Source organism: Pagrus pagrus, assembly GCF_965226575.1.
Source record: "Pagrus pagrus genome assembly, chromosome: 19".
Classification (NCBI taxonomy): Eukaryota; Metazoa; Chordata; class Actinopteri; order Spariformes; family Sparidae; genus Pagrus; species Pagrus pagrus.
This window is the reverse complement of record NC_140203.1, coordinates 14,857,557-14,885,431: the sequence shown is the minus strand read 5'-3', so window position 1 is coordinate 14,885,431 and position 27,875 is coordinate 14,857,557. Positions and strand designations below refer to the sequence as shown.

The 27,875-nt window shown below is 40.5% G+C and overlaps 1 protein-coding gene across 2 annotated transcripts in view; it reads right to left on the bottom strand.

The window, feature by feature from the left end:
• Nucleotides 1-3,296: 3,296 nt before the first annotated feature.
• rabgap1 (RAB GTPase activating protein 1) overlaps nt 3,297-27,875 on the bottom strand; it is a 73,907-nt gene continuing 49,328 nt past the window's right edge. For both annotated transcript variants that reach the window (XM_084383419.1, XM_084383420.1), the window contains 13 exons: nt 27,353-27,466; nt 24,845-24,919; nt 24,131-24,256; nt 23,673-23,816; nt 22,724-22,765; nt 22,204-22,332; nt 18,231-18,323; nt 16,473-16,583; nt 16,112-16,216; nt 14,164-14,247; nt 9,498-9,569; nt 7,718-7,918; nt 3,297-6,498 (listed from right to left, as the gene is read on the bottom strand). In XM_084383419.1, coding sequence (XP_084239545.1) covers nt 6,376-6,498; nt 7,718-7,918; nt 9,498-9,569; nt 14,164-14,247; nt 16,112-16,216; nt 16,473-16,583; nt 18,231-18,323; nt 22,204-22,332; nt 22,724-22,765; nt 23,673-23,816; nt 24,131-24,256; nt 24,845-24,919; nt 27,353-27,466 — 1,419 coding nt within the window. In that variant the 3' untranslated portion in view covers nt 3,297-6,375. The remainder of the gene's footprint in view (nt 6,499-7,717; nt 7,919-9,497; nt 9,570-14,163; nt 14,248-16,111; nt 16,217-16,472; nt 16,584-18,230; nt 18,324-22,203; nt 22,333-22,723; nt 22,766-23,672; nt 23,817-24,130; nt 24,257-24,844; nt 24,920-27,352; nt 27,467-27,875) is intronic.

Sequence of the window (27,875 nt, the reverse complement as noted above, 5' to 3'; positions counted from 1 at the left end):
GCTGACAGTCTGAACAGCACAGTATGTCATTTCAGCTGCAGGGCCTTAATCTAAATCAAAACAAAAGACATGAGTAACGTGGGATCATGAGAGTTGTTGTCTTTATTGTTAAGCAGCCAGCATTGCTAATGAAACTCAGCCTACGTGACTCACGCAGAATCGTTCACAGACAGTGAGTTGTTTTAAATTTTATTCACATTACATTTAGTCTCATTCACCGACTTCCTTCCTCACTCTCTGACTCTCTGCTGGAAGTTTTAGAGACAGGCGACAAAAAGGAAAGGCAACATCACCTTGAGTTAAAATACAGATTTCTCCGCATTTTAAAAATTAAAAGAACATTTGGGACACAACTGAACTAAAAATACAACAAAGGTCAGGTCATTTTTAGACATTTTAATGCAGAAGTCTATTATTTAAAGCAATACTCAGACTGTTGTACCCTTTTATTTGGCTTCAGAGGTCAGAGGTCAGAGGTAAGCGCTGTAGATGTTGTCCCTCCATCTCTGTTTCAACGTGAATAAGGGCATGTGTATTGCTTTTAGACTTAAAAGACACGTCTGACGTTAAACCTGTCAAAGTCGCTTGTGGCCACACTAGATTGAGTTTAGTGTGCGTGTGCAGTCAGGAGATCAGGTGACGGGGAGTTCAGGAGGTTATTGGGAGTGTCTGAGGTCCAAATAGCTCCACACTGCCACTTTAACACTCATCACATACGTTCACAGAGTATCATCCCAGACCCACAAATCACTATCGACTGAGCCGAGCAGCAACCGAAGACGCCCGTCCCATCCACATTCCACCTTTGCGTTTTACTCTGTTGCTGCCTTGCTGGTAGTATTTATAGCTCTGTAACGTAGGACAGAAACGGGAGGGAGGGGAAGGTGTCAGGCTGATTGCATAATGCTGACGCTTGTTACCTCCAGCCGCTGCAGGTAGCGGGTTTCCAACTCATCGCGCCTGCTGCTTCGCAATCTGCAGACGCAGAGCCAAGATCTCTACGGCCTTCATCACTAAAGGTGATAATTTTATTGGCCTGCTAAGTTATAAACACTCCAGATGATAAATGCGAGACCTCCAGCACAATCAGCGCACGCTGTACATTTCATACACTGAGGCCACGGCAGAAAATAGCTCATCCCTGACACCGATAACAATGCAGCCATATGTTATGACGGATGTTCTCCGAGGAGGGAGAAGAGAGATAGAACTGGAGCCAAAGCACTGTGAGCGAAAGCCACGGAGAGATTTCCATCCAGCTCCAGGGAAATGACTCGTTCAAGTGGCTGACAGATAGAGACCGTTCTAACAAGGCATAATTAGCTAGAAAGAAAACAGGTTTATATCCATTTTCAAAAACTCTCTCAGATGTCCAGAGAAGTGTTCCCAAGAGGTGAGTTAGAGAAGTCTCATTATAGTAACAGCGTGGGTCTCTTTTATGTCTTCCTCCTTTTCGGCTGCAATATGAAATGTTAGCGAGGAAACGGAGAGGAAACAACACATTTGGCTTTATAGATTTTTATAGAAAGTTAGCTTTCAACTCAGGAGACGGATGTCGATGCAAAACAACAATAAACAACTCAGGTGTCAGGTGACATCTTGAGATGGGTGCAGAAGAGCCTCAAAAGTGCTTCCATTCTCGTTGAAATGATCGCGGGAAGGTGTTGATGCGGGAAAGCAGGGTCAAAGTGCTTCAGATGGTGGTTTTGATTTCTAGCAGCTACTCGAGGTTAAAATTGTCCTATTTTTGACAACGAGGCGTCGTAATATGTTAATTCAGGAGACATTGTAACAGCAAAAACAGCTGGGTCCAAAAGTCTGAGACCTCACTGAAAATGTTTTTACGTAATTGGAAATAATCAAAGATTAAGGATTCAGAAACATTTAATAACACAGACATTTCATGTCAAGTAAAATGAAGAAGATAATATAAATTCTCACTTTAAAATAAAATATTTAGATTCTGTTAACTGAATTATGTCCACAGCACAGAGTATTTAAAGCTATTTGGGAAAACCTGCACTGAGTGTCGGTCAAATTATTCCTATCTAAGATCAAAATCATTTACATTTGGGATTCAGGTTCTCGTGGTTGCTGGTGTGTACACAAGATGTAATATGTGGGAACTTATTCTGCCAAATCTCATTCGTCAAATGAAAAGAAATGTATTTTTTTGGGAATGTATTGTTTTGGTATAGGGCTGACCCGAATGCTTGAAGCTTAAATCATTTTATTTTCTTTTGAAAGAGGAAGGAGATGTTGTGCTGGCTGCACCGAAAAAGAGGCAATGTCAAAGCCGGCGTACATAAAAAAACATGTACATTATACGTGCGCACAGAACGAGCAGAAAACCATCCAAATGCTTACCTGCCAGCTTGAGGCTGTCACAGGACTGAGTTCGACCCTCACATCCCTGTCAAGTTCACTTTAGAGACTTTGGAGGCGGGGATGGAGTAGACAGAGGCTGGTGTCTCCTCTCCTGTCCTTGCCTTTCAGAATCGTAATTACACTTAAAAGCAAAGTATATAGGTAAATAATGACCGCAATCTTGAGGAGAGTAAAGTGTGCACGTCAAAGCTTTAAATATTCTCAGGAAGTTCTCGCTGAAGCTTCAAAGCCTCAAAAACAGTATTTGGGCCGGCCTCTAAGTATTGACTAATTATTGAGGTAGGGCTGCTACTACCATCACTTTCATCATTAATTAAAAAAATGTAATCAGTGAATAGTTTCATCTCTTTTCCATGACACGTTCACAAACTGGGAAAAATGCCAATATCAGCTCAACATGGTGACGTCTCCTTACCACCCAAACATTCAGTTTACGATGATATTAAACAGAAAAGAACAGCAAATCCTCATTTCAGACAATATTTAAAACGAATTTCTCAGGAAAGGATTATCAAATTAGTCTCTAATTATTTCTCTGTTGATCAACTGACTGTTTCACCTGCTGCAGACATCATTAGTCTGTGATCAGTGGTTGATCAGCACTCGTACTGTGTGCACACTATGTGCACTTGATACTTTAACTGTTTCATCTCAGTTTCATGTTCATTTCATCATCAACAGCACTACTACCAGTAGTTTTGAAGGTTTAACAATCCTGCTTCATTGTAGTCAGGCGTGTGAGAATATGGTGCGTTAGTTTTATCAGTTTTTGTGCACAAAATGATCCTGCACCCCCCCCCTTTTTTTTTTTTACACCTTTAATGTTGCGATGTGCTTTCATCTCCCCAAAAACGCACTAACCAGGCCTTTTCCTTTATTGAAGACACATAAAAAGAACGAGGCCGACGTGTTTTTGTGTCGATATCTTTATATTGAAATTCATGAAGTATACACAATGCATCCTACACTATTACAATTTCCACACGTTGATAATGTTTCTCTTGTTGGATGATAAAGCTACGTTTTGGCATTTAATGAACCAAACAGCAGTCTGACTGAGAAGCTTGGAGCAAAATAAACATTAAAAACATAAAACATCGTTGTGGATTAAACTGTAGCACGGCAGCAGGTAGGTAGGTACGAGTAGGCAACATTAGTTATAGTTACAGAGTAGAAAATCATAAACAAAAACTCAATATTCATTTTTTAATGTTTGTTATATACAACCCAGTGCCTTTAGAGGAACGGCCTTTTTTCGACCTTTCTTTCAACCTCTTCTGGACTTCTCCTCTGACATCACAAGTGGACTTCAGCCAATCAGATTCAACCTTCAAGTTGGATGCAATTTACAGTAAATGTTCATTTTAGGCTGGCAAAAGAAAAATCACTTTTGCTTCAGTCTAATATGATTAGTAAAGCACAAATAGTAGAAATTTGAATATTTTGACCTTTCTAGTCAGCGAAATATGAAAACACACACACACACGGCAGCACTTTTTAACCCCCTCCGTCCCCTCTGGACTTATTTAGAGCGCTTGGTTTGACCCCTGCTTTGACCTCTGATGACATCGCTCTGAAGTCCTGTGACACTGATCCACACTTAAGGTGCAGAGTTACAGTCGATGTGTGTGACTTTTCTGCTCCTACATTCAAAACAGTGTGTATGTGTATATACACTCAGTGGCCACCGGTATTTAACATCTGCTTTTTCCTCCTGAACACATTCAATTCTTCGAGGCATGAACGTAAAAATGTTTCTCAGGGATTTTGCTCCTCGCCGGTTCGATAAAGTCGATCAATTCCTGGAGATTTTTTGGACGCTGCGAGATGCTGGTGGTTATCTCGTTCCATCTCATCCCAAATGTGCTCCACTGAGCCGAGTGCAGGCAGCCGGAATAAACACGCGTTTCTGTCATGTTACTGGATCCATCTTTGGATGATGAGTGCTTTGTCACACGGCCATGAAGAGATGCACCCGGACAGTAACAATGCTTCTAACATCGTGGCTAAGAAAACGCCATTGCAACACCAGATTCTACCTTTGATTCAACATGTTTGTTATGCCAGTTCTGACCGCGCGTGAAAGCGGTAACTTTCATGTGTTGCATCATGAAGCCTTTTCCAATCATCAATCAACCGCCTGCTGTTGTATGTATGCACTCACTGGTACTCTGTGCTTAACGGATCTGTCTTTGTCTTTTTTTTTTGTAACCAAACCACTTCCACTCGCTCCCCTTTTAGGAACTAACTCCTCGACTTTGGTGCCAGTAGCAGTGTTACTTTAGCTTATGGCCGTGCTTGTTGTTGCTGTGCGTCACGGACAGGATATGTATTTTTAAATCATATTAAATAGAGAACAATACGATATGGCGCACCGCTAGCCAGAAAGAAACCAAACCTCTTGACCTTGTCTGTATATTTGGAGAACATAGACGCTTTAACGAGCAGGTGTTCCTAATAAAGTGGCCACTGAGCGTTTGTTCTGTACCCGCCTCCGTATAAAATTAACAGTGTGATTCTGTGATTCAGTGTTTGTGTGTATAGTGGTAAAAAAAAACATCAGGCAAAGGACTGACTGTGAAAAGTTAACACAACACGGCCTGCAAACATGACCCTGCCGGTCAAAGTCAAAGATCACAGAGAGGATGGAGGCAGATTTTAAAGGTGCGTTCAGGTGCAGCAGGAATTACAACATTCTGTTTGTGTGCGTGTTTTCCATTTTGACGTCCACTAAGTGATGTTTTTGTTGGTAACAAGCATCGCACCACTCCTGGGCTAAACAGTGTTCTAACATTCATACAGACACTGTGTATTACATGCGGATGTCTGCGTGGTTTGGAGCTTTTTTTTTATTTTCTTTGTGCAGGGACATCCAAACCAAACAAACCTCGAGCATGTTTTATGTCTGAAAGTTGATGTGAGGAAAGTACAGCCGCGGCTTGTTATCACCACAGCTTTTAATGCTTCTGTTCTGACTGTAAATTTTCTATTCATATCCACTAGTTTCATCTTTATCGACCTTCAGATCAAGGCTTTGTCAGCAAACTTTTCTTTAGCATCATTCATATACACATTTGAACATTAAAGGAACGAGACAAACAGGAACAAAACTTCCCTTACATGCATGCACACTCATAACCTTAGTGCTTTTTCTTTCCCTTGGACTCCCACACGCTCTCTCCTGTCTTTCCTTCTTTATACACACATTTTAACGTTATTTCAGTCATTATTTATGCATTCAAAAGCATTTTTCAGACATTCACACGCACACACATGAACACGTACACCTCACAGTCGGCACAAAACAAAAAACATGCACACTCACACACACAGACATCCTCTTTACATAAGCACATTCATGTACGTACATAGAAAAAGAAAGGTATTGTTCAACGTAAATTAGAAAAAGCTCAGTTTTGAAAAGGCGTCTATTAGCTCTCGTACCTAAAACAAACATTTTACAGGGACTGGTTGGTTTGTGCCAGTAGTTTAGAGGGGAGCACGCAGAACAGTAAGGAAGGACGGAGTGTTTTCTTCTCTATCCCGTCAGGACAGTTATAGTTCAGGTGTCCTACCTTCCTTCTGCGGGTCTTTAATATCAGCAGTACAAAGACAGAAATAAATGAAGCTTTTTTCTTTTTTACGCTTTTCTTTCTGTGGCCGGTGGAAGCACATTGTTTCTCTGGGGAAAGTGGTACTGTTGTACTTCATCTTGTGTTTTTCAACCCCTTCTCATCAGCACAGTCGGCTGTAGTCATTTGGGTCGGAGCGGGGAAGAAACGGATGGGGGTGATGATTAGATCAGGAGGGAAACACAAGGACATTTTTGATAAGAGGAACAAGAAACACAGTCTTTAGTAATGGTCATCCTGGGATTGAACGGTCAGTGTTCAAGTTATGGCCCAGTGGGTTAAAGTTAGGCGTCCAGAGGTTTCAGCGTGCGCGCCACACGTGGTCTGGGTAAAACTGGATGATGGGGTTATCAGGTTAGGTGGTCTCCTTCCCCTGGGTCCCAGTGGCGGTCTTGATGGAGCTGAGCGTTCGGTTGAACCAGGTCTTCTTGGCGGCCTGCACCTCGTTGAGGGCCAGACCCAGGTGGTGCTCCAGGTCCTGATTGAAGAGGAAAGAACTGTTATTACAGCCATCACACAGACCAAAACAAGTCTGACAATAAATAACAAAAAGAACAGGTTTTCTTTTTGAAGAGTACAGTCCACTGTGTACTTTGTTAGAATTTCTAGTGTCTATTTTTGCCAATTTGTCTTTCCTATATCAACAGCTTTGAACCCAATTCTCTTCCCACTCTTAGAAACAATATAAATCATATGAAGTCCTTCTCTTTTTTTGGACATCATCCCCAATAAACTCTTCACAGAGCTCCTTGTGATTCAGTGAACAATTTTGTAGTAGATAAAAACAAATAGTTCACTGTCCTCTGGTCTGGCCCTGTTTTTCTTCGAACCCACCATTATTTCTTAATCTCACCCATAATTTCAAATTAAAAAAGGAAACACTGAATAACAGTAACTGTGCTCATATTTTTGCAAAACTTAAGACTGCTGTTTTTTCACAACCCCAATTCCAAAAGACTGTAAAACATAAAATAACAAACAGAATACAATCACTTGCCCTCAAACCGTTTACAAAGTCTTCCTCAGTCCATATAGTCATATCCTCATACAATATACAACCATGTGTTTCATACCTAATCATTATCTGTTACTAATTAATCTGTTTACCTGTTGATTGTTCCAAGTGTTTATTGTCTTTGCGCCGTTTCACAGCGTTTGAACGTTTTTAGGAATAGGGGTCGTCATTATATGTGACTTTAATGCTGCTTCAGATCCTGTTGATCACAGCAACGTCATCAATCATTCAGTGAATTCGATGTCACCGATAATGCTTCCAATTTCTCTAACCACATCTTTTTATTCGCAGACTTTCTGCTGTGATTTGTGGAGCCTCTGCTGTCCTGGCACTTCTTTCTCGTGGTGCTCAAAGGTTGATAAAATCTTGAGTGTAAAAATATAACCTCAGTTAAACACTCTATCACAAAGCAGGCAGACAAAACATCCCCCACCTAAATGACTGTGCTGGCTAGAAATTATTGAGCCTCAATTCACATCGCAGACTTTCTGACCCCTTATAAAGGCCGCAGTATCCTCCCACTGAATCTGTCTCTGTTAGTTCTTCAAGGCTGTCAAAATAGTGTTGAATGTGTCAGCACGCGAAAGAAAGCATGGCAGACTCACTGCCACAATCGTGTATGTGATTCTTAAACTCTCCCATTTTGTGGTTTGATGTGGGTTCAAACTGTGTGTTAGTGTACCTGGATTTTGCACTCGGCCTCCACCAGCTGCAGTTTGGTCTGGGCCAGTTCCAGCTCCATCTCTCTCAGCTGGTTCTTCAAACTCTCCTTCTCCTCGTCCGTCTCCTCAGCGCCCCCAGCAGGAGTCGAGGTCACAGCGGCCCGCACACGACCCTCTTTGTTGAAAAGACTACTGCACTTCTCACAGCCTTCCACCTTGGACTAATGAAGGAGAGAAAAACTGTCATTGTGGGGAAAACCTTTTGACAATCTAACAAAGAAAGTCTAAAAATAAAATGGACCGATCGAAGATTTCGCTGTTGGTGCGCAGACACAATATCTAACCGAATGTAAATACAGCGTTGTCATGCTGTGATGAGCCCTGTCTGTCTTTTTGCAGCAGAGATATTCTTACAGTTTGAGAAGAGACAGTGTGTTCTGTGTGGTTACTGAAGCATGGCAGCTCATTAGTGTAGCAGCCATTCAAGCCAACTCTGCCTCCCCTCTTCAGTCAGGGCTGAACTCTACCCAACCCTTTATTCAAAGAGCTCTTTTTGGGTGCCCTTGTGTGTGATGAGCTATTATGGGCACAAAGCATTTGTGTGAGTGGCAACAGAAATTCACTGCAAATAGAGCTCATAGTGACTGTGCTGCTCAACAACCACAACCACATTCAGGTACTTTAACTCCTTCAGTGTTTTTCAGTGTTAATTGATTTAAGCTCCTCTTTTAGTGTCTTTTGAGGGAGTAGGATGTTATACTGGACAAGATAATGCAGCACGGATACAGAAATGATAATTCCCGCTTAACTCTCTCCCTAAGATGCCTCACTGTGCGGTAACGAGCAGCGTTGTCCACAGCACCTCAGTTTCATAGTCAAGGTGTTGTGCTTTGGTCAAGACATTCCCACAAAATTAATATTTCATTACAATAGTACATTTCCTTTGGATTAAACTGTCGACTGGGTTTGAAGCTGAATAGTAATTAAATGCAACGTTTCCAGGCTCATCACTGAAGAAGTGGCTGAGAGCAATAATGAAGCAGCAGTGAGCCCGAGCTGAAATTGTTTCCGTCGTCACTTTAAATAGAGTTTCAGTGAATAACTATGTCAGTATATTATTTAAACATTTCTAATTAACAGTGTTGTAACTTACAGTTATATATTATTCACTGCACATCATTGTTCTCCTTCATCAGTTATAATTGCGATTGCTGACAGTTGTATTGCATTTGCTGCTCCGTTATTAGTAATAAGATACAAAATAGAGCACACACACACACACACACACACTCGGCAGCATCCTTTACAGGACTTGGTGCAATAAACCTTTAGTCTGTCCTGTTGTGAGTCCTTGGGCAGTCCTAACGGAGCTCACTGCCAACATGGCCTTTCTCCCAGCTACAGTCTGAACAAACAGTTCACGAGCCAAGTGTGCAAGTGCTGGAAGTGAGATTCTTGGCCCTGTCTCCTTGGCCGTACTCCTCATTCTTCCCCAAAAAGCTTTGATTTCACTGCCATCCATGACAATAAGATGGCAACGTAATTCAGACAAGGGCGAGAGAGCAAAACTGTTTGGAGGACTGGATTTACCGATCTAATATTGTTACAGTGTACAGACCATGCCTCCTTACAATCATCTGAGCATTAACAGTCACACACGTATATACATTCATACACTTGTCTCTGACAGCTCTGCGACGACACTCCACTTATAGTCCTGGCTGTTAATCTACAGGAAGTGTTTGAATGCACACAATAGTGTTCAGAGGTGTGTGTGTGTGTGTGTGTGTGTGCGCTCACCCGGATTTTCTCCAGTTCTCCTCGGTTGGCTGTCTGTTGTTTCTCCAGTCGTTCACTCAGCTGGGAGCAGATCTATAAGAACCAGACACGGAGACAGTCGTTCATAAAGGCTATTCTGTTGCGGTGCTTTCAGACTGATCAACAATTCACCCCAAGTCCACTGACTCTCTACTGAGCCATTCAGCTGGACAGTAGACAGTGCTGTGCAGATATTTAATCTAGAAAGCTGCACAGTGTTAGTTAAAACAGGATGATACAGATGAAGTAGCTTGTTTATATATTTTAAGATAGTGTAAATGAACTTGTAGTATCACATGAATATGAATAATAGTAACACTTCACATAAATAACATCAATAAATGAGATTATATCTAAAATAGTGCCAAAACGCTTGTCTTTTTAAATCCTTTGTCCAAAAATACACATGTACATGTGGACAAGTTTAATATATCCGATCTGTGTGGAGTGATGAGGACTCTATCACTGTAACATTCATCAAGGTAATACATCAAACAAACAGAAACGCCATATTTCCATCATGTTTTCTACTGTTTGAGGTTTGACTGGCACTCTTTTATTAACTGTCATGATGTTGCACTTCTGCAAAGGCGTAATTGCATCATACTGGAGAATTAGCGTCATGTATAAACCAACTCCTAATAATCCTTTGCAGATTGTCTTGAAATTCGGTTAGAGATTTGCAATACATTTGGATAAAAACCTAACTACTGTAATAAACAGCTTAATGCTTTAGGGAATGAAAAACTCAGTCACCCTTCACTTCCTTCCACCCCAAAAGCTTCTTGTATTTCTTTGTTACAGTAAAACCAGGAAGATATAATGGACAAGTGAACACAAATGTGCTATGAAGTAAGACATTTAAACCAAATTCCTATCAATGCAATCAGAGACAAATACCAAAGTGTATTGATTATTTCTATTTTCAACTCTCCTCTCCACTGTACACAACCTTGTTTCGCTCTGTTCGTAGCTCTTGGTTAATCTTTGTGGCCGAGACTACATCCTCTTACTTACTGTAAATCCATTAGTGGTGTCATAAGGTCACGTTTTTCCATCAGGGCTCACCGGATGTACACACACGAAAAATGCATGTGCATCCCGGATCTCTTTTTTTCCCTCCTTCTGTACCCATAACCCTCAGCTACAAACAAGCTGAGAGGCATACAAACACACACACACACACTCCCACACACTTGGGCTCTAGCTTGCCGTCGAACAGAGAGATCGATGTGACATGAGTCATCCTAACCACGTCTCTGTAGACAGACTATCCATCTCTCTCTATCTGCTCTCTGCATATCTCACCGATTCCCTGTGGCATATACTGTATATCTCCTCCTCCTCCTCTTAGAGATCAATCTATACATCTATCTGTGTATCTTTAGCCGAGCAGAAATCCATCTCCCTCCTCCTACATATCTTTAATCTTTTTCTCCTGTCATCCTCTCCTTCATTTGCTCTCGGCTGCCATTACTGTACCCATCTCTCTGCCTTGCCTTCATCACTACTGATCACTTATCCCTCTTGATCTTGCAGCTGCCCCCATTCGCTCTTTTACTCCCCCTGCTTCCTTTTTTCTAAGTAGTGCTACTCAATGGTGTGATCTACATCTTTAACTTGAGCTGTGGAGACCACACTGTCTTCAGTCGGTTCTGTCGCCCACATGGAAAGCAGGCATGTTTATTATTTCTATCATTAGTAGAAGGACTGAGAGGGACATGGTGAAGAGGACGGTGTGACCTGCTGGGATTTCAGGCTCTGTCGAGGATTGTTTTAGCTTATTTAAATTCAGGATGAACAGAGAAGTTCTTCATTCTTGTTTTTGTTTTTTTTAACGCTTTTGTGCTCCCTTCTTTCCCATTTTTTGTTGTACTGTTTCATACAAACAATCTCAGTCTTATCTATTTAAAATGTTTTCATTCAATAATTCATCTCGTCCCACTGTAACTTCACTGCGAGGGGCAATTTTTGTTTTCATCGTCAATAATGCATGTATACAGTACGCTTATAATCAGCATACTGTAAGCCCATGCAATTTTAATTGCTTTATCACGCTTAGAACTTTTTGCATAAAGCTTAGAAGTAGAGAATTTGGATGCGAAGCTCAATCATGAAATGTTCAGCATATGTTGATGTCCGGTGGGAAAATGTTTGAAATAAAATAAATACGACGCTAACAGGACATCAGAGACACGAGCACTGGCACATGTCGCTGTACCTGGCAAGTACACGGCTAGCCTTGAGTGCATCTCCACTGGCTCGGCTCCTACAACAGGGATTACAATACGCCACTCGACGCTGCTTTTAGCTTCACCATTAACAGGCGCTTCTCCGTCCTCACGGGCTGGAGGGGCAATTAGCACACAAAGCTCTTTTGGCTCTAATCCCACAAAAAGAGACTTGGCATTTGTCGCCTCTGAAATCGAAAAATGCAATTTGAAGAATCATTTGAGTTATCTGGGTTGGAAAACAACGACGGCTATTTTGGGGCATTCCTCAACTTGTCAATCCCAAATGGATTGAATGCTGCTGTCCTCCCTCTCTCCTCCACAGACTTGTGTTCATTTTCTGCCTCTCTCCATCCATCACCCCCTTCCTTGCTGTCACAAAAAGAACTATTTTTGTCAAAGCCCCATTTTCACACTTAGCTCTGCTGCATGCTGGAAATCTGTAGGCTGCTTTTACCCACAATACAAACGCGCCACCATCATATCCCCTCTCCTCTTTGACAGCTCTTGTCATCTGTTTTTCAGATCTGCTGTCAATTCCAATCTGCTGCAGATATTTTTAGACTCAGGTGAAGTTAAGGTCTGTTTCTAAATTAGTCATCCTGCTATTTCTGTCTGCCCTCACAGGGAGCGACAGGATTGTTGCATAATGTCTCTGTGCTGATGATAACAGTACTTGATCTGGGGTAGGTTTATATTTAAGCATTAAGTGACAGGATGAGATCTGAAGGGATGAAAATCACTGTAAGAGGAATTCAGAGAGGCAGGAACTCAAAATATGCTCACAGACTCAGCCATCAAAGGCTGTGGGTTCAGCTTAGGGACAGTTCGTAAAATTAGACGTTTCTGCTTCATGAAGTAGATGAGTGAATAAAAACAGATTGCTCTTATATTATTTTAAAATATTTATGGATACTCTTGCCACGGTAATGGCTTGATCAAAGCTCAGATCTGAAAAGACAAGCCAAATAAGGAGAGATAATTGGAGAAGAAGTGCTCGAAGACTCAGGATCAGTTCAGGATGAGACGCATGAAATGAACCAAAACAGACAAAACTATCTCAGAAGTAACAGGACACAAAATGAAACTACAAAAAAAACAGTAACTTGATGAAATTCACAACAAGTCTTGAGCAGACAGTTGAGTATGAGGGAGAGGCTTAATGATAATGACTACTTGGCCTACTTAACATATGAAAGGATCGGAACAAGAGATTAAAATTGCGGATTTGTCAAAAAATGTTCTCTTCTTCATTTATTTTGTGCTTTATCACACTTCGGACTAATGAAGTGACAAACCTGCAGGCCAAGACTCGCTGCTGTGCAGAGATCGCCAACTGCTGGCAGCTTTGGCTGGGGATTATTATGGAGTTGTTCCTTTGAAGCAACCCAGAAAATGTCAATAATTTAGGGCTGGGCAATATGTATAAGCTACAACACACCATATCTTGATATGACGATATCCAAAATAAGATAATATATAGTCTATATCCTGATAACGATAACATATTGATGGATTTCCCAGCACTAAATCTTCATATTTCTACCATGTATCCAGCCACAGCCGAACATGAAATTTGTGTCGGATCGTTAATTACAAGCTACCAGTACTATTCTTTTCTTCTTCTGTGTGCACTTGCATCTGTAATTACCAAAGAGCAGCTTTGCCAATTAAAGATGCCTTCTTCTTCTGTGCTCCTTCCAGATCAATGAGCTGCTCTCTGTTCAAGTACTTTACATTTTAAAGCACCTCATAAAAATACATCTTAGCCACAGATTAGAATGAACTCTTAACAATCTTGAAATAATTAGTGCCCACTCGAGTTCCTGCTGCTAGAAAACAACAGCAACTGTACAGAACTGCTCTACTGGTCAACACCTATTTCTGTCTCCTTACACCGGCTCCCATTAGGTTTTAAGATTGATTTAAAGATTTTATTGATTACCTTTAAGGCTCTTAATGGCCTGGCACCTTGCTATATTTCAGACCTTTTAGCTCTATTACAGACCTGTGTAGCTTGAGACATTCAGAGTGTAAAACTAAAAGAGACAGCTTGTTACATGACTGTGCAATGTCCTTTGAAAGGACATGAGGCTGGCTTGGTCACTGTCATATGTAGTTTTATTTATTTTTATTTTATCCGTTAATTTTTCTTAGATTTTAAAGAGTCATGTGCCAGTGGGAGGAGGAGGTTAAGCAGATTGTATAAGGGGTGATAATGTGTGGTCTACAATAAAACGTGTTGAAAAAAGTTTCGAGTAAACTGGGGTGGATCCGCCACAGTTTACAGTTTCACTTCCCTAAAAATGTTGTGAGGAAAGAGGCATACTTACACTAAAATAATTTAAACCAATAGTGCTGCACAAGCAAACTGGAGGGAATCAACATGTTATTAGATACGAGATATTATTACATACCTGCTTATATTCTCCGATAATGGAGCCGTTCTTCTTGATCTCTGATTCAGACTTATCAAGCTCTCGTCTGCACATCTCCTTCAGCTGTGGAAATACACACACGTGCACAGATACTGTTAGAGCTGTTACAGGGCAGAGACCAAGGACAGAAGCAGAGTCAGAGGCCCCTGAGACCGTGTGAATGCCATGACATATAAAGAAGACAGTGTAAGTATTGGCAGGCTCGAAGCTCAGGGCAAAGTCTCACACAACCCGGCACACCACCTCTACACAAGCACATAAATCACTCACAGGTACACCTACACATTCAAGACGACAGGAGACATTTGGAGGACAGCACTGAACACACATGGGAACAGAGGACAAGCAGGTCTGTCCTCCACGTCAGAAGGATTCTTCACTGAGCTCAAGAAAATCAACATCAAAGATCAAATCGTCTGTCCTCTGACTGGGGGGGGTATGAGTCTTTATAGGAATGACGCAGATGATGGAGGAAGCCCTGAAAATGTTTGGAATATATTTGTTTGTATTGCATGGATGGAGACAAAAGTATTAAACTGGCTTTTTTTAACCAAACAGAAAGGGAGAAAATGGCATGGACAGGTAAAAAGATAAAGTTGTGTAGGAGTTTGAATATACAGAAAAATGGGCAGAGAGACAAATAAATGCTTCAGCTTGACATTTGCTGTATGTCCAAAGGCGAATGGCTTTAAGCTTCACTGGTCGATATTAATCCCATAACGGCTGTTTTGTTTTGATCACTCCTGATTGATATTTTTTGGCCTCCTCTTCAGCTGGTGTAATAGTCAATGAAAGGGGTTGACAGGACTCCTGCCATACAGTGTCGTTTTTGTTTAGTAGTTCAGTGTAAAACTTTGGCCATTTCTATTCGTAAATATCATAGTGGGCTTAAATTGTAGTCTCTCATTTACTCTGTGATACAGACCAATGGTGGGAGAGCTGAAGTCACATCCAGTAAGAGATTATGACGATCCAATTGTTGTGTTTATGTTAAGAAGAGGGGTAAGAGAGGAGAGGCTTTTGTAAAATCGGGGCTTTGCTAGATGTTTGTTTTGGAAAAGGAAGACTATGGACAGTCTTCCTTCAACTTCCTTTATGTTCTCTCCACTAGCAACAACCTCCACCAGCATCAGAAACTTGTTGATGAAAAGGCAAGCAGTCCATGGCGATCAATCACAGTTCTTTTTTTGCTGACTTCGTATCTCTGTCTCAACCGAAGCCCTGACACGTTACATCATTGAGGCGTAGGTACGGCACGGAGGATCTATTGGAAGTAATTCAATATAATATTCATAATCATGTTTTGCATTTTGTAGTGGGCATCGTGGCTAGATGCCACTAAATCCTACACACAAGATGTTTAGTATAGTAGTATATTAGTATAAATCCTGCTTCTCTACCTCTGGGTGCAGTTATTGTATGACCAGTACTGCTACCTCAGAAAAACATAAATTACAGGCTTTGTTTTTAAAGAACAGTTTGATAAACAAAGATAAACCAACATGCTGCCAGTCCACAGGGTTTTATTCCACCTGTTGTTTTTAAAAAAAAAACAACAACAGGTGGATGAAATTAACACACCATCCACAGAAAGAGACCTTATCAGTAAGATCGACTGCTGTTTGGCTTGAATAAAATCCTGCAGACTCTTGGCTCAGTCGATAAGAAACTACTCAGTCACAGTCTGTCACATTAATATTGAATACTGACGGCTCCTCTCCTCCTTGACCCCCCACACAGGAGATTTAAGCAGCCTCTTTTCAAAATAATTCTGATAATACCTTCACCTGAGGATTTGTGTTGCAGTAGTGCTGACCTTTTTCCCACCATCTGTAACCCAGTGTGGCAGAAGAGATTTAAAGAAAAGCTGGACTGATGTCTTAACTATAGACATCAGGCTGAAAAGTGTCCCTTCATTGTCTCTAACCTGTGCCGACTCTTCCTCCAGTCGTCTCTTCTCGTCCTCGGAGTCCACCAGTTTCTGTTTGGTCAGCAGCAGCTCTTTATTCAGGGCGTCTGCCTTCTCCTCAGCCTGACACACACATAAACACGCATATGAAGGTCAGTGAAAGTTAGACTTGCCCTACTTAGTTTTCTCTCTACCGTCTCTCTTTTCAAGGTAAGTCGCACAAACACACTTACATTCTCACTCTCTCATGGTGTTTCAATTCTTGCACAACTGTTGCCACATATAACACGAACTTTAACACATTTGCAAGTGTCCATACAGAACAGAAGATCTTCACACACATATATACAATACACAGTACAATCTCTGTTTGGCTCACGTTGTCGAGGTCTTTGCGCAGTGCTATCTTGCTGCTGACTAGTTCATGTGCCAGGTCGTCATTCTCCTGCTCCAAGCGCATGTTAGCCTCTTGCAGACGACGATTCTCCCGCTGGATGGAGGGAGGGATTCAGAGAGAGAGGGAGAAAAGGAGGAAGAGAGCAGCAGAGACAAAAAATAAAAACATAGGGAGATAGATAAGAGACAAAGAAAAAGAGAAGAGCATACGAGCAGAGAGAAATGTGGGAACATAAAAGAGGAAGGAAAATGAAGAGGGCAGGGAGAAGGGGTTGATCAGGAAGAGTTGTGAGTGAATGTGTAAGAATCTTTTCCTGGCTGGTAGTTTCGAGAGTGAAACAACAATATACAGAAGGAGACTGTGTAAAAGTTCAGTCAGGTGAGAGCTTAATGTTTAACAGGGCATAACCTGTTTGTTCAGCATCAACAGCAACAGACGGCTGTATTTAAAACTGATATACATGTCATATATTAGGCCAGACTTGATAAGCAGAAGAGTTGAGGGGGCTTTAATGTAATGTTTACAGAGAGATACAAAATCTTAAGCATTTCTTCTAAGAAAAGGTTTAAAGTTTTTTCTTACTAACACACATTCTCAGTTCCAAGTAGTTGCTTTTTGTTGAAATATCCCTTCTCATCCTTTCTCTGGGAAAATAAATCTTAAAGCTTTTCATATCAAAACAAATCTGCTTTCTAAAATAGGATTATGTTAAAAAGCAGAATTGTTGAGAAGGATTTTAATACCTTGATAGAGAATTGCAATGGTGGATAATCTGACAAATGCTTTCACATCTTAAAACGATTAAACTAAGATAACTTGACTGAAACAACATTTAACTGCCGTCAATTTTATCACGTTGTAGTTTAATACAAGAGAATAAACAAGCCATTCTCAGAGGACAATGCGGTCCACAACACACAGTTTGTTAATAGTTGTCAAACCCTGACACATTTCTAGCTACTCAGTAAAACAGTATGAACTTGTGTTGTCCCTTAAGGTCCATTTGTTTATTCAGTTTATTCGGTCATGAAATCATAGAGTGTGTTTATTTAGTTTGTTTAGGCATGAAAATCACTGAAGATCTTTCTCTTCTGATTAGAATTTCCTCTCCAAAACTACGTAGTGCACCTTTAATGATAATACAACTATCCCAAGATACCTCTTCTGACATATAAAAAATGGTATTGGCTTTTTAGGAGCAGTTTTTAAGAGCAAACAATGCAGAAGTTCAGTCACTGTAATTGATGATCTTGTACTGCATCCAACCGACCCGTTACCCTTGAGATGACTTATGGCGTGTACAATTAATGGCTTTTTTGCTGCCATGTAGTTTTTCTTTCTCGAACAAGGACTGTCAAGGTCTACACAGTAAAAAAAAAAGAAAAGAAGATTTATTCTCTTCACTGGAAAACTTGTCAGAATCTGGTGTCGGTTTTAACACCATGTAGAAGTAATGTAGCGGTAACACGATCTATTATCTACATCAAACAGCTGAAGAGTAATGAGATCAAATGTAATACTTGGGATACTGAAATGTAAATGTAAAGACGCCAAATAGTTGTCGCCTTTATCTCTCTTTCAACATGCTTCATTAGTGCAGCATTTTAAAGATGTCAGAATGTGACAAGAACCTGGATGTAAAGGTTCCTGCTCTTGTCAGAAGAACCAAGTACAGAAAATATTACTTAATACCAATAAAAAAATATATTTTTTTATTGAATATTGTGTGCTCATGTCTACCTCATATCTCTCGATGGGGGCCTCCTGCTGCTCCTGCTGCTCCCTTATGGTGTGGTACTCCTTCTCAAATTTCTTCAGCTTTTTCTGGCTGATCTGTTGAGCAGAAAAAACGAACGTTTATTACTCCTCCACTGTAACACACGTATGAAGAATTGCGGCTATACACATGATGAAAGATATAAATATAAATCAGCACATTAGTCTTTGGCTCGTGCGCTAAAGGTGGCTGCCAGAGAAGAGTCTTTCTAATCTTTTGTAAACGAGGACACAAGTTTTATAATCTTTGCTGGACTGTGGCGTTCTTTAGTCCAGTCCAGTACTTGGTTAAGATGTAATGGAACATACGCAGAGATTACTGGTTTGCTACTGTCTGACAAGCTGGTTTGCCAGGATATACTTGTCCACACAGTACAAAGCAACTTGTGCTGTCCCGCTGTTTGTTGAGTTTTAAAAAGTTCTTAGATTTATCCAATAATCAAAAATGTTAAGCTACTACAATACACAGAAAGCAAAGATTACAGCAATTTGATATGTACTTTACTGGTAGGTGCAACTAACGATTAGTTTTATTGTTGATTAATATGTCAGTAATTTTCTGTAGTTATTGATTAGTTGTGTCGGTCTATAAAATGTCAGAAATAGATGAAAAAATGTTGTGTCAGTGTTTCTCAAAGCCCAAGATGACGTTCTTACATGCCTTGTTTTGTCCTAGAACCGAAGATATTTAGTTTACTGTCATATAGGAGCAAAAAAAAAGGAAAACAGAAAATATTTCAATTTAAAACAACTTAAATCAAATAATCGATGATCAAATAGTTGCGATTAATTTAAATGTTAATGAATTAAAAGTTAATAGATTAATTGTTGCTGCTCTATTAAAGGCTGATGCACATAACACTCTATAATCAGCTACAGACTTTTGTAGATGTTGTGTCATGTTTCTGTCACTCTGAAGGAACCTGAAGTCTAAATTTTGGCAGTTCACACTATTAATCGTCTTGTTCTTGAAGGTCAGTACACAGAGTTCAGGCTCGGTGGTACACCTCTGATCGCCCCAAACACTGCCCCATTTAAACACACACACACACACACACACACACACTTGCAGTCACATTGATGCCAACAGTTGCAGTTTGCACACACACTGCATTTAGGCAATCTCATCAACAGGCCTTTCACTGCCCTGCTGCTGCCTTACATTGGGCTTTTTAAAAGAGAAAGCTACCATACAATGAACACTATGTGCCTGATTTTCAGCATTAAAAAAGGAGAGCCAACACAGTGTACAAGACTCGCTTGTCCATTATGCGGATGGCTGCAGCATCAATGCAGCGTTGTCTTTGCTTGTATGCCTTCAGGTGTTGCAGTCGCAGCTTTAGTGTTGTACGACAGTATATGAGATGATCCAAATTCTCCCAGCACTCATCACCTAATGATGATGGCAGAACTGGGACAGCTTGGCCCATATGTTGTCTGGGTGTGTGTGTGTGTGTGTGAGTGTGTGCATGCTCTCGGAGTGTATTTGATCGCACATTCTGCTCTGTGAATGGAGGACAGACAACAAGAAGAAAAAGTATAAGAGGTGATTCAGAGCAGGAGTCTCCTCATCGATCACCTTTTCTCATTCTTTGTCTTTCCTGCTTTTTCTCACAGCCTCGACCGACAGCTGGGTCTCCAGAAGCTACTACTTAGCAAAGCAATTAGGAACACAGAGCAACCACGGCTCTCTCAAGTACAGCTACATGAAATATTTCTCATCTTACAAGTCCTGGATCAATTATGAATTAGCAAATTACCTGTGCAGTACCATCAGTAGTACACTAGCGGCTAAAAGAGGTTTGTTGTAAGACCGCCTGCTCTCTCGGGTGATTTTCTGATCATTCTCTGCTCTTTTAAACCACAAAATCTATTACAAGCGTTCTCTATTGCTGCTGCTCTGTGTCTGAAACACAAGAAAGTCATACATAAGTTCAGCATAACAGCAGCTGCAGGAAAGTTGTAACTGTACAAACATACCTACACATACATGCTCACATGTACTAGATAGAAAGTATGCAGAGATGAAAACTAAAGCACACAGGTAAACAAACAGAACTGCATGCATTCATGATTTTCAATGAAATCCCCTGGGCAATTTGCATATATTAGCTTTAGAGGTCAAAAGGTTGGCAGATGAGAGAAAGTAGGTGTAACAACTACACACCGGGACAAAATGACTGACCCCAGGTTTGACCCTGAGACTGTCTCCTGAATACATTTTGCGAGCGAACTGTCATTTTTGACAGTCTTTGTCACATATTCTCAAATGAAAATGACCTTTGACCACAATTACGTAGTAAAGCAGTTAAATGAGTTTTTCTCAGAATACCATCTACTAGATGGTAGACTGAGCAAGAACAACCTTCCCCTTTCCTCTTCTTAAGATAGGATCACTGTAATCCTGAGTCTGCTTTTAAGGTTTTGTGCTAATTCCATCATGGAGGTGATGAAGCAGGGGAGGACTGAACAGTTCAAAAGGTCAAACACCACGATATCTGACCTTAACCTCTGCTGTATAAATAAAATAAATAAAGCTCCGCATCATTTTGTGCTTCCTTTGTAGTAGGGGTGGAGGGAAATGATCCAGCATAGTATAGCAATATTTTGCATAGCACAATTTTTTCAATACAAGAATGCAAGGTATCAATCATGGATACCTCCTCTGGTAGGTAATTCAAATGTAGTAATCAAAATGTTTAATCAAGCTTTGATACAGCACTGTGAGATTTATGAGGTACTATACCTGGCAAATCTGAGCTAAAACGTGCAATACAGTTAGAGCACCTGGCAACCCAGACAGATTTATGCTCCAATCAGAGGGCAGTGTCATCAGTCAATGAGGGCACCAGTAATCTGGTCAGTTAATCCTCCTACAGAGACATCCAAGCTTCAGATTAGCCTACCTGGAGTCAGATTTAATTTCCAGCTCCAACGCTGCAGGTACACTGAGGCCAAATGTCTTCTTGGAAATATTTTCTCTGTCCAAATAATGTGCTGGATGAACTTCTTAAACGCAGTAAACAGTGGATCAATAATACTCCTTAGTTACTACATGAAGGTATTTTATTCAAACAGGTAAAAAGAATTCCTTGGCCGAGTTTAATAACGCACAAAAAACTTGCCTTTATATTGCATTTGAATCTCCTTGAAACTCCTGATTTATATTCAGAACTGATGCCTTAAAGATGAGCAGTCCAGTTGCCTAGATTTTCCTCTGCTGGCGATGCTCTGCTCTTTGTGTGTCTCTCTGCTGCCCACCTATCTAACTAAGAACCCAAAAGCTCTTATCTCCCTCCATGCTGGCTCCTTTACAGTTTGTGCTAATAAATATATCTGCCCAAAGTTACCTTCAAAGTCTGGCCCTCTAAACTAAACTAGGCCATGCTGTTCAAAACAGGTCAGGACACAGGTGTAAGTGTGTGTGTATGTGTGTTAAAGAGACAGAGATGGAAGGGGAGAGAGAGGCGTGTGTGTTCACTGCCTCTGATGCACTCGATTTAAGGTTCAAAAGTGGCCCCTAGTGGTGTTTAAGTAGTAGTGCAGGTTTGATCCATCCATTCAATCAATTCATTACATTTTAACTTTAACTCATCAGCGGACAAAAATTTTTCACGATTAGTGGAAATGACTATTTTTGCGTCACAATTTCCATTTTCACTAAAAGGACTAACCATGATGATGTGACATTAGTTTGATCTGTACCAACAAACATGTTTTCTTACATCTGGAGAACAGATTTGTAGGCCAGGGCTCTGCAGCCCTACAGCACTTCATTATAATGCTGTTTTGTCACGCATTTGACCTTAATCAAAAAAATTGCAACTTCTGCGATTTGGATTTTGCTCTCGGCCATATTGCGTTAATATTTTAATTAATTGTGCAGCCCTAGTGAACACAGACTCTTTGCTATCCTTTTTTTTCACTCAACACTCACCTTCATGCTACAGGCCAGCTCCATCAGTTTCTTTGCGTTTTCCTCAGAACGGTACCTCTTCGGAACTGGAACACGGAAGAATTTGAGCGCACCCTCGAAGTCTGTTTGGATCAGATCGTCTTTTGATGTCTGGGGAAAAGAGGGATGGGAACACAGATGCCCCACATTTACACAAGCTAAAATAGTCACGCTGGCAGATGTTTACTTCATTTTTTGCAGCATAATCCTCACTGATTGCAACAATTTTCCAAATTGTTAAAACAAACTGGATGTGAGAAGTGAGAAACAAAGTCCAACTTCAACAAAGGAGCATGTGCACCGTTTTCAGCACAGCAACAGTGGAGGTGATTCTAAGCATGTGTCTGCGCCATGTGCAGACGTGTTGAATCTTTCCATGGTTCGATTTTCTTTTGGCGCTTGCTGTGCGCTTCTGTTTCTTCTCAGAGCAATGACTGTCAGTGTGTGTGCATGTGTGAGCATTTGTGTGTGTGCGTGTTCATATTTGTGTGGGCTACCTTACCTTCAAAAGTGCCAAGGCTACATTGAAGATCACACTGATGCCCTAAAAAACAAAAGGGAAAAAAAGACGCATTTTCAGATTCACGGTGTACGGAGGAACCGAGTTACTATAAGAAGTTAACATAAACTTTGGGTTTAAAGGTCCAGTGTGTAGGATTTAGTGGTATATAGCGGTGAGGTTGCGGAGTGTAAACAACTGAACACTCATCTCCCTGAATTCCCAGTGTCTCTGACTATTCTCTGCAGATTATTTGTCAAACTTCATGGAGGAGTTGTTGAAAAACTACAAACTTAAAATGTCTCTCCAGAAATACATAGTCTGAGGCCGAGTGTGATAAAAAGCATGTTTTCCTCTCTGTATTTGCGTCTGTCCATCATTTCCTACATTTTGGAACAGCATCCCAGTTCCTGCAGCTGTAATGCATCATTACAGCATCATGCTGCCATGCATCACCATAGCAATGATATTACTCAGGTGATGTACGGGACATGGTTTTCACTAGAGCTCGACATTCAGGCCAAAAAAACTATTTTTATCACAGACAAGAAATTCTTTTCCCATTGCTCCCAGAGTCCATCAAGCGGAGGCAGCTCATGGAGGAATGTTCATTGTCCAACAAGCCTGTGTACTTCATACTTCATGCTTTTCACTTCAAACTTTATTTTTATTGAGACTCCTGGGGGCTTGAATTTGGCACAGTCAGAAAAATCAGTCAGCCAACCAAGAGACATCACATAAATTATAAAAAAAAAAACAGGACATGTGTGAGCTCAGTTTGGAGTGTCAAAGCAAATGGTTCCTCAGAGATCTTCTGTGTTTAATTACTTGTCAGTGTTTGCATGTCTAAAAATATCTTTGTCAGTATGAGATACTGTGTGTAGATAAATAACAAAAATAAAACCTGTCTTAAAAATGATGTTTCACTCAGCGTGTGTCTTTTATTACCAACCTCACACAGCAGCAGGTCAATGATATGGAAGACCATGTAAAGAGGGAACTTGGCTGTGAAGAGGGTGAGGAACCATTGAGAAGCGTACATATGAGCCTCCAGACCCACATTCAGGAAGTGGTTATACAGGTCTGGTATATACTCCTGTTTCAGACACAGAAGGAAAATACGGTAGAACGTTTACAGTGAGAACAACAAGATTTAATAGTCAGTAAATACAACAATGCCAACAGACGACCACTGCTATGGTGTATATTTAGAAAAAAGTACGGGTAGGGGGATAAAATGCTAGTAAACTCATCTGTTTATTTTAGTTATGGATTATTACAAATGCGCTGTGTTTAATGTTTATAAACACATCATAGCATTCTGAATCAGAATCAAATTGAATCGTGAGGTGCAGAGAGATCCCCAGCTTTAGAAAAAGCCCTTTAGTTGTGCAAATGCAGCGCACATACCTGCATGAGTCTCTCAAGCTGGAAGAACTTGCAGTGCAGATCTTCAAAGTTCTGCTTGAAAAGGTCCCTGAGCCCGTAATCAAACATGATCTTGACCAGAACACTGAAAGCTTGCTCCTCTGGCATCTGACAAAACAGAAAAAGAACTTTAACAATTGTGCCAAATCATACTTTAATGACACAGGTTTCATATGAGACTAATATAACTAATAATTTACTTCACAATGTTCCCATATAAATGTCTGTTGATTAATAAACTACCTGAACTTGTTAAATATGTCTCTAAAATGTCGTTTGCACAAATCTCCCCTCATCCAACAACTTCTAAGATGACGATGACACTGTTTGTCCCCTAGGTGTCACTGTTGTTATGTCCCTGAACTGCAGGGATGCTGAAAAGCACTCTACTCTGGGGGTGTCAGATGAACACGAACATATCATACATTATTTATAAAACTAAAATGTCAGTATCATGAAATATTTCTCAATCTGTTAAGGGCAGTAACAGTGCACCATGCACATCAGATCCTACACTGGGTATACTACAGACAAAGCTCCATGACATTCGAGGTAAGCCCGGGCCAATCCTCCGACATTGCAGAATGTCAAAAAGATACCAATGTCAAATGAAAACAAAACAGCCGCTCTCGGCTCTCGAAATTGTTTGAAAAGCAAAGGATTTTTTGCTGGACCCTGCTGATATGTGATACTCACGTGCAGCAGCAGCACAGCAGCCAAGAAGGATTGTCCCTGGCAGTAACCAATCTCCTCGTCGTAAACAGAGTAAGCCTGAAGGAGAGGACAAAGGCAAACGGGCACGCAGTTAGTAAATGAGTTTCACAGTGAATTCAAAAATTAATGAGGGGAAAGAAATGATGATAAAATTATTTATTGTATAGTAAATGTTGCTGTCACCTTGCAGATGAAGCCCGCAACTGATTCACACCAAGATATTTGAGGCTACATTAAACAGTATTTATAGTTTCAACACAGAAACAAATTATGTAACGTGAAAGAGAAGAGAGAGAAGAAGAGAAGAACGACAGGGGGCTGACGTAAATAAAAGTTCTGGGCAATTTGAACAAAAAGACCCAAAATATTTTTTTGCCTAAGGTGTTGGCAAACCAGCCCCAGACAAGTGTCAGTGAGAACTGACTTTATATTTGACAGATAGTGTGAGAGAGGTCCATATAAATTAAACTACACTGGAAGCTCAAAACAGATTTAAATTCAAGAGAATTCAAAGATGGAGACGTTGGAAATTTACACGCACACAGTATAAAAACCAAATATTATCTATCCACCATCATATTGGTCAAATATAATGTGTATAAATATTTAGATTTTGAGCCCACAGCAGACTTTGACTACAGAGAACTTGAGCTGTTGAAAGTAATATCTATTCATTTTTATTCCTTTTTTTAGAAGTTAAAGTTGAATCTTTTGCACTGTATGCTGTTATCTCAAACACACTTGTATTGTGAAGTGCCCAGAAGGACATTGATAAGGGAAGGATCTGGAGTCAAGAACGGAGAAAAAAGGAAGGGAGGGATGGAGTGAGATGTTGATATCGAGAAAATGGAGTAAATGTGAGGTGAGGGAGCGAGGGAGAGAGTTTGGAAATGTGGCCTACTGAGCTACAAACACAAATAATGAGTCCAAGTCAAACGGACAAAGTGTGGATCAATCCACACACAGAGGCAAAGGGAGCGCCCACTGAATTATTCAAACGCACCTGAGGAGGTGCTTGTCTGAGAAGAGATGGATGCCCTCACCTGAGTTATACATAATGAATGGAATTTTTAAAAACAATGTGTGTACAAACTGCAGCCAGGCTATTCATGTGGGATTGTGGAGCTATAGGTTGAGATGTGTGCATGTCTCAGCTGTATGCGCACGCGTTCTTTCTCACGAGAAAGAAAGCACTGGCAGTTCGCGATCAATAAGTATTTTGTGACAAGTTGCCAGGTTTGTGTGTGTGTGTGTGTGCCTGTGTTCGATTAAATAACTTATGTTGCTTTGCTAGACAGGCAGTGAACTCGCCGAACCACCCAGAAACAGAGTGGCTGCTCTGTTAATTAATGATCAGCTCTGACAACTCCCACTACTGCTCTACAAACTTTGTCATCAGACCTACTGTAAAGCAAGTCATTTACACAGTAATTACACTGTATTATAGGGAAACGTAACTCCGCTTCACATGCAGATTTCTATTATTTTCAAATGGTGCTGGCGATGAACAAAAAGACAAAATGTTTACGTCTCACCAGTATAACAGAAGAAGGGGAACACATCTCCAATTACAGTTTTCCAATCACAGTATTATCCTCAGTAATCATGAGGTTATAAATGTACATCAGGGCCACAATGTTTACAATAAATCCACCCCAAAGAAATGTGGTGGTTGGGTTGTAGAAATTCCATCAAAATCTATTTTTTCAAATATTTTACAGATGTATCTCGAGTTGCATTTGGTTGGATTGTCTTGAATTTAATGCCAGTTCCACTCAAGAATTCCCTTTCAAAAGGTTGCATGTTAGTGACGCACATCATTCACTGTAACACGTTTCAGTACAGATGGATATAAAGATAACAGCTTTACATTTAAGAGAAGACACTACAGGTGAATAGGGTAAACAAAATAAATAATTAGTAGATACTGTTTGATTTTAGACAATAGGGGTTATTGTTAAAGTGTAAAATATCCTGCCACCATTACATATCTTTATTAAAGTGTGTGATAACAACATTTGAGGGATCACTGCAAAAAATGTGTTTATATCGGCCAATATGTAGATATCAGAAGTTTTTTAGTCCCTAATATGGCATCAGCCCCCAAAATCCAGTATCGGTCGCACTCTAAATACAAGTTTTCTTATATTTGATGTTTAAATCTGGAAATGAGGCCATCTAACTATGTGCTGATTTGAATACCCGAATGTGTTTTGGACATTTTCTTTCAACTAGTGCCATGGAAGCCAAATACACCAACATTTAAAAACTGACCAGTGCATGAAAAGATTGTGCTTTCCTGTAGTGTCTCCTCTTAAATTAATTATTAATGCAGACAATGTGGAACACAGTGGAGATCAGAGGAAGGGAATTCATACTGCAGATTTGTTTCTGTAGCCGATTTTTTTTTCTCTGACTGGCCCTAAAAATGCCCTGCGTTGACTTTAAACATGTATTTCAAACATACTCTTGCATGTGTGCGTGTCCCACCTTGCAGATCTTGTAGAGGGAGTCTTGTCCATCTCCTCCAGTGTCTTTGAAGTAGTCATGAGCTGGGAATGTCCTGTTGATGTCCCTGGTGATGGCACTGTCCTGAGGGGACTCCTGCCAATGAGACAGACAAACATTTCAGGGTAGGTGAAAAGCAGAGATGATTGTTTGTCACAGAGCGGAAGGCTGAGTCACTTAAGAATCCACGAGAAGTTTTATTGCACAACTACTAGGAACAAATTCCACAGAGGCCCAGTAGTGGTCAGTGTTTATCAGTCTGTATCTGCACCACACACAGCTGGGATTTACAGTATGGGCAGGACGAGTTACTGGTGGCACAGAGTGTACTTTTCTGTACTTTTTCTGATAATCTGTAAATAATAACATTGAAAAACCGACCACATATATCATGTAGCACAGAGACTTTACTTGTAATCTATGACAGCAGGCTGATAAGAGGGTGTTTATCTTTCATCATCACACATTTTGCCATAAACAATCTGAGCTGTAACAAAGTAAATCA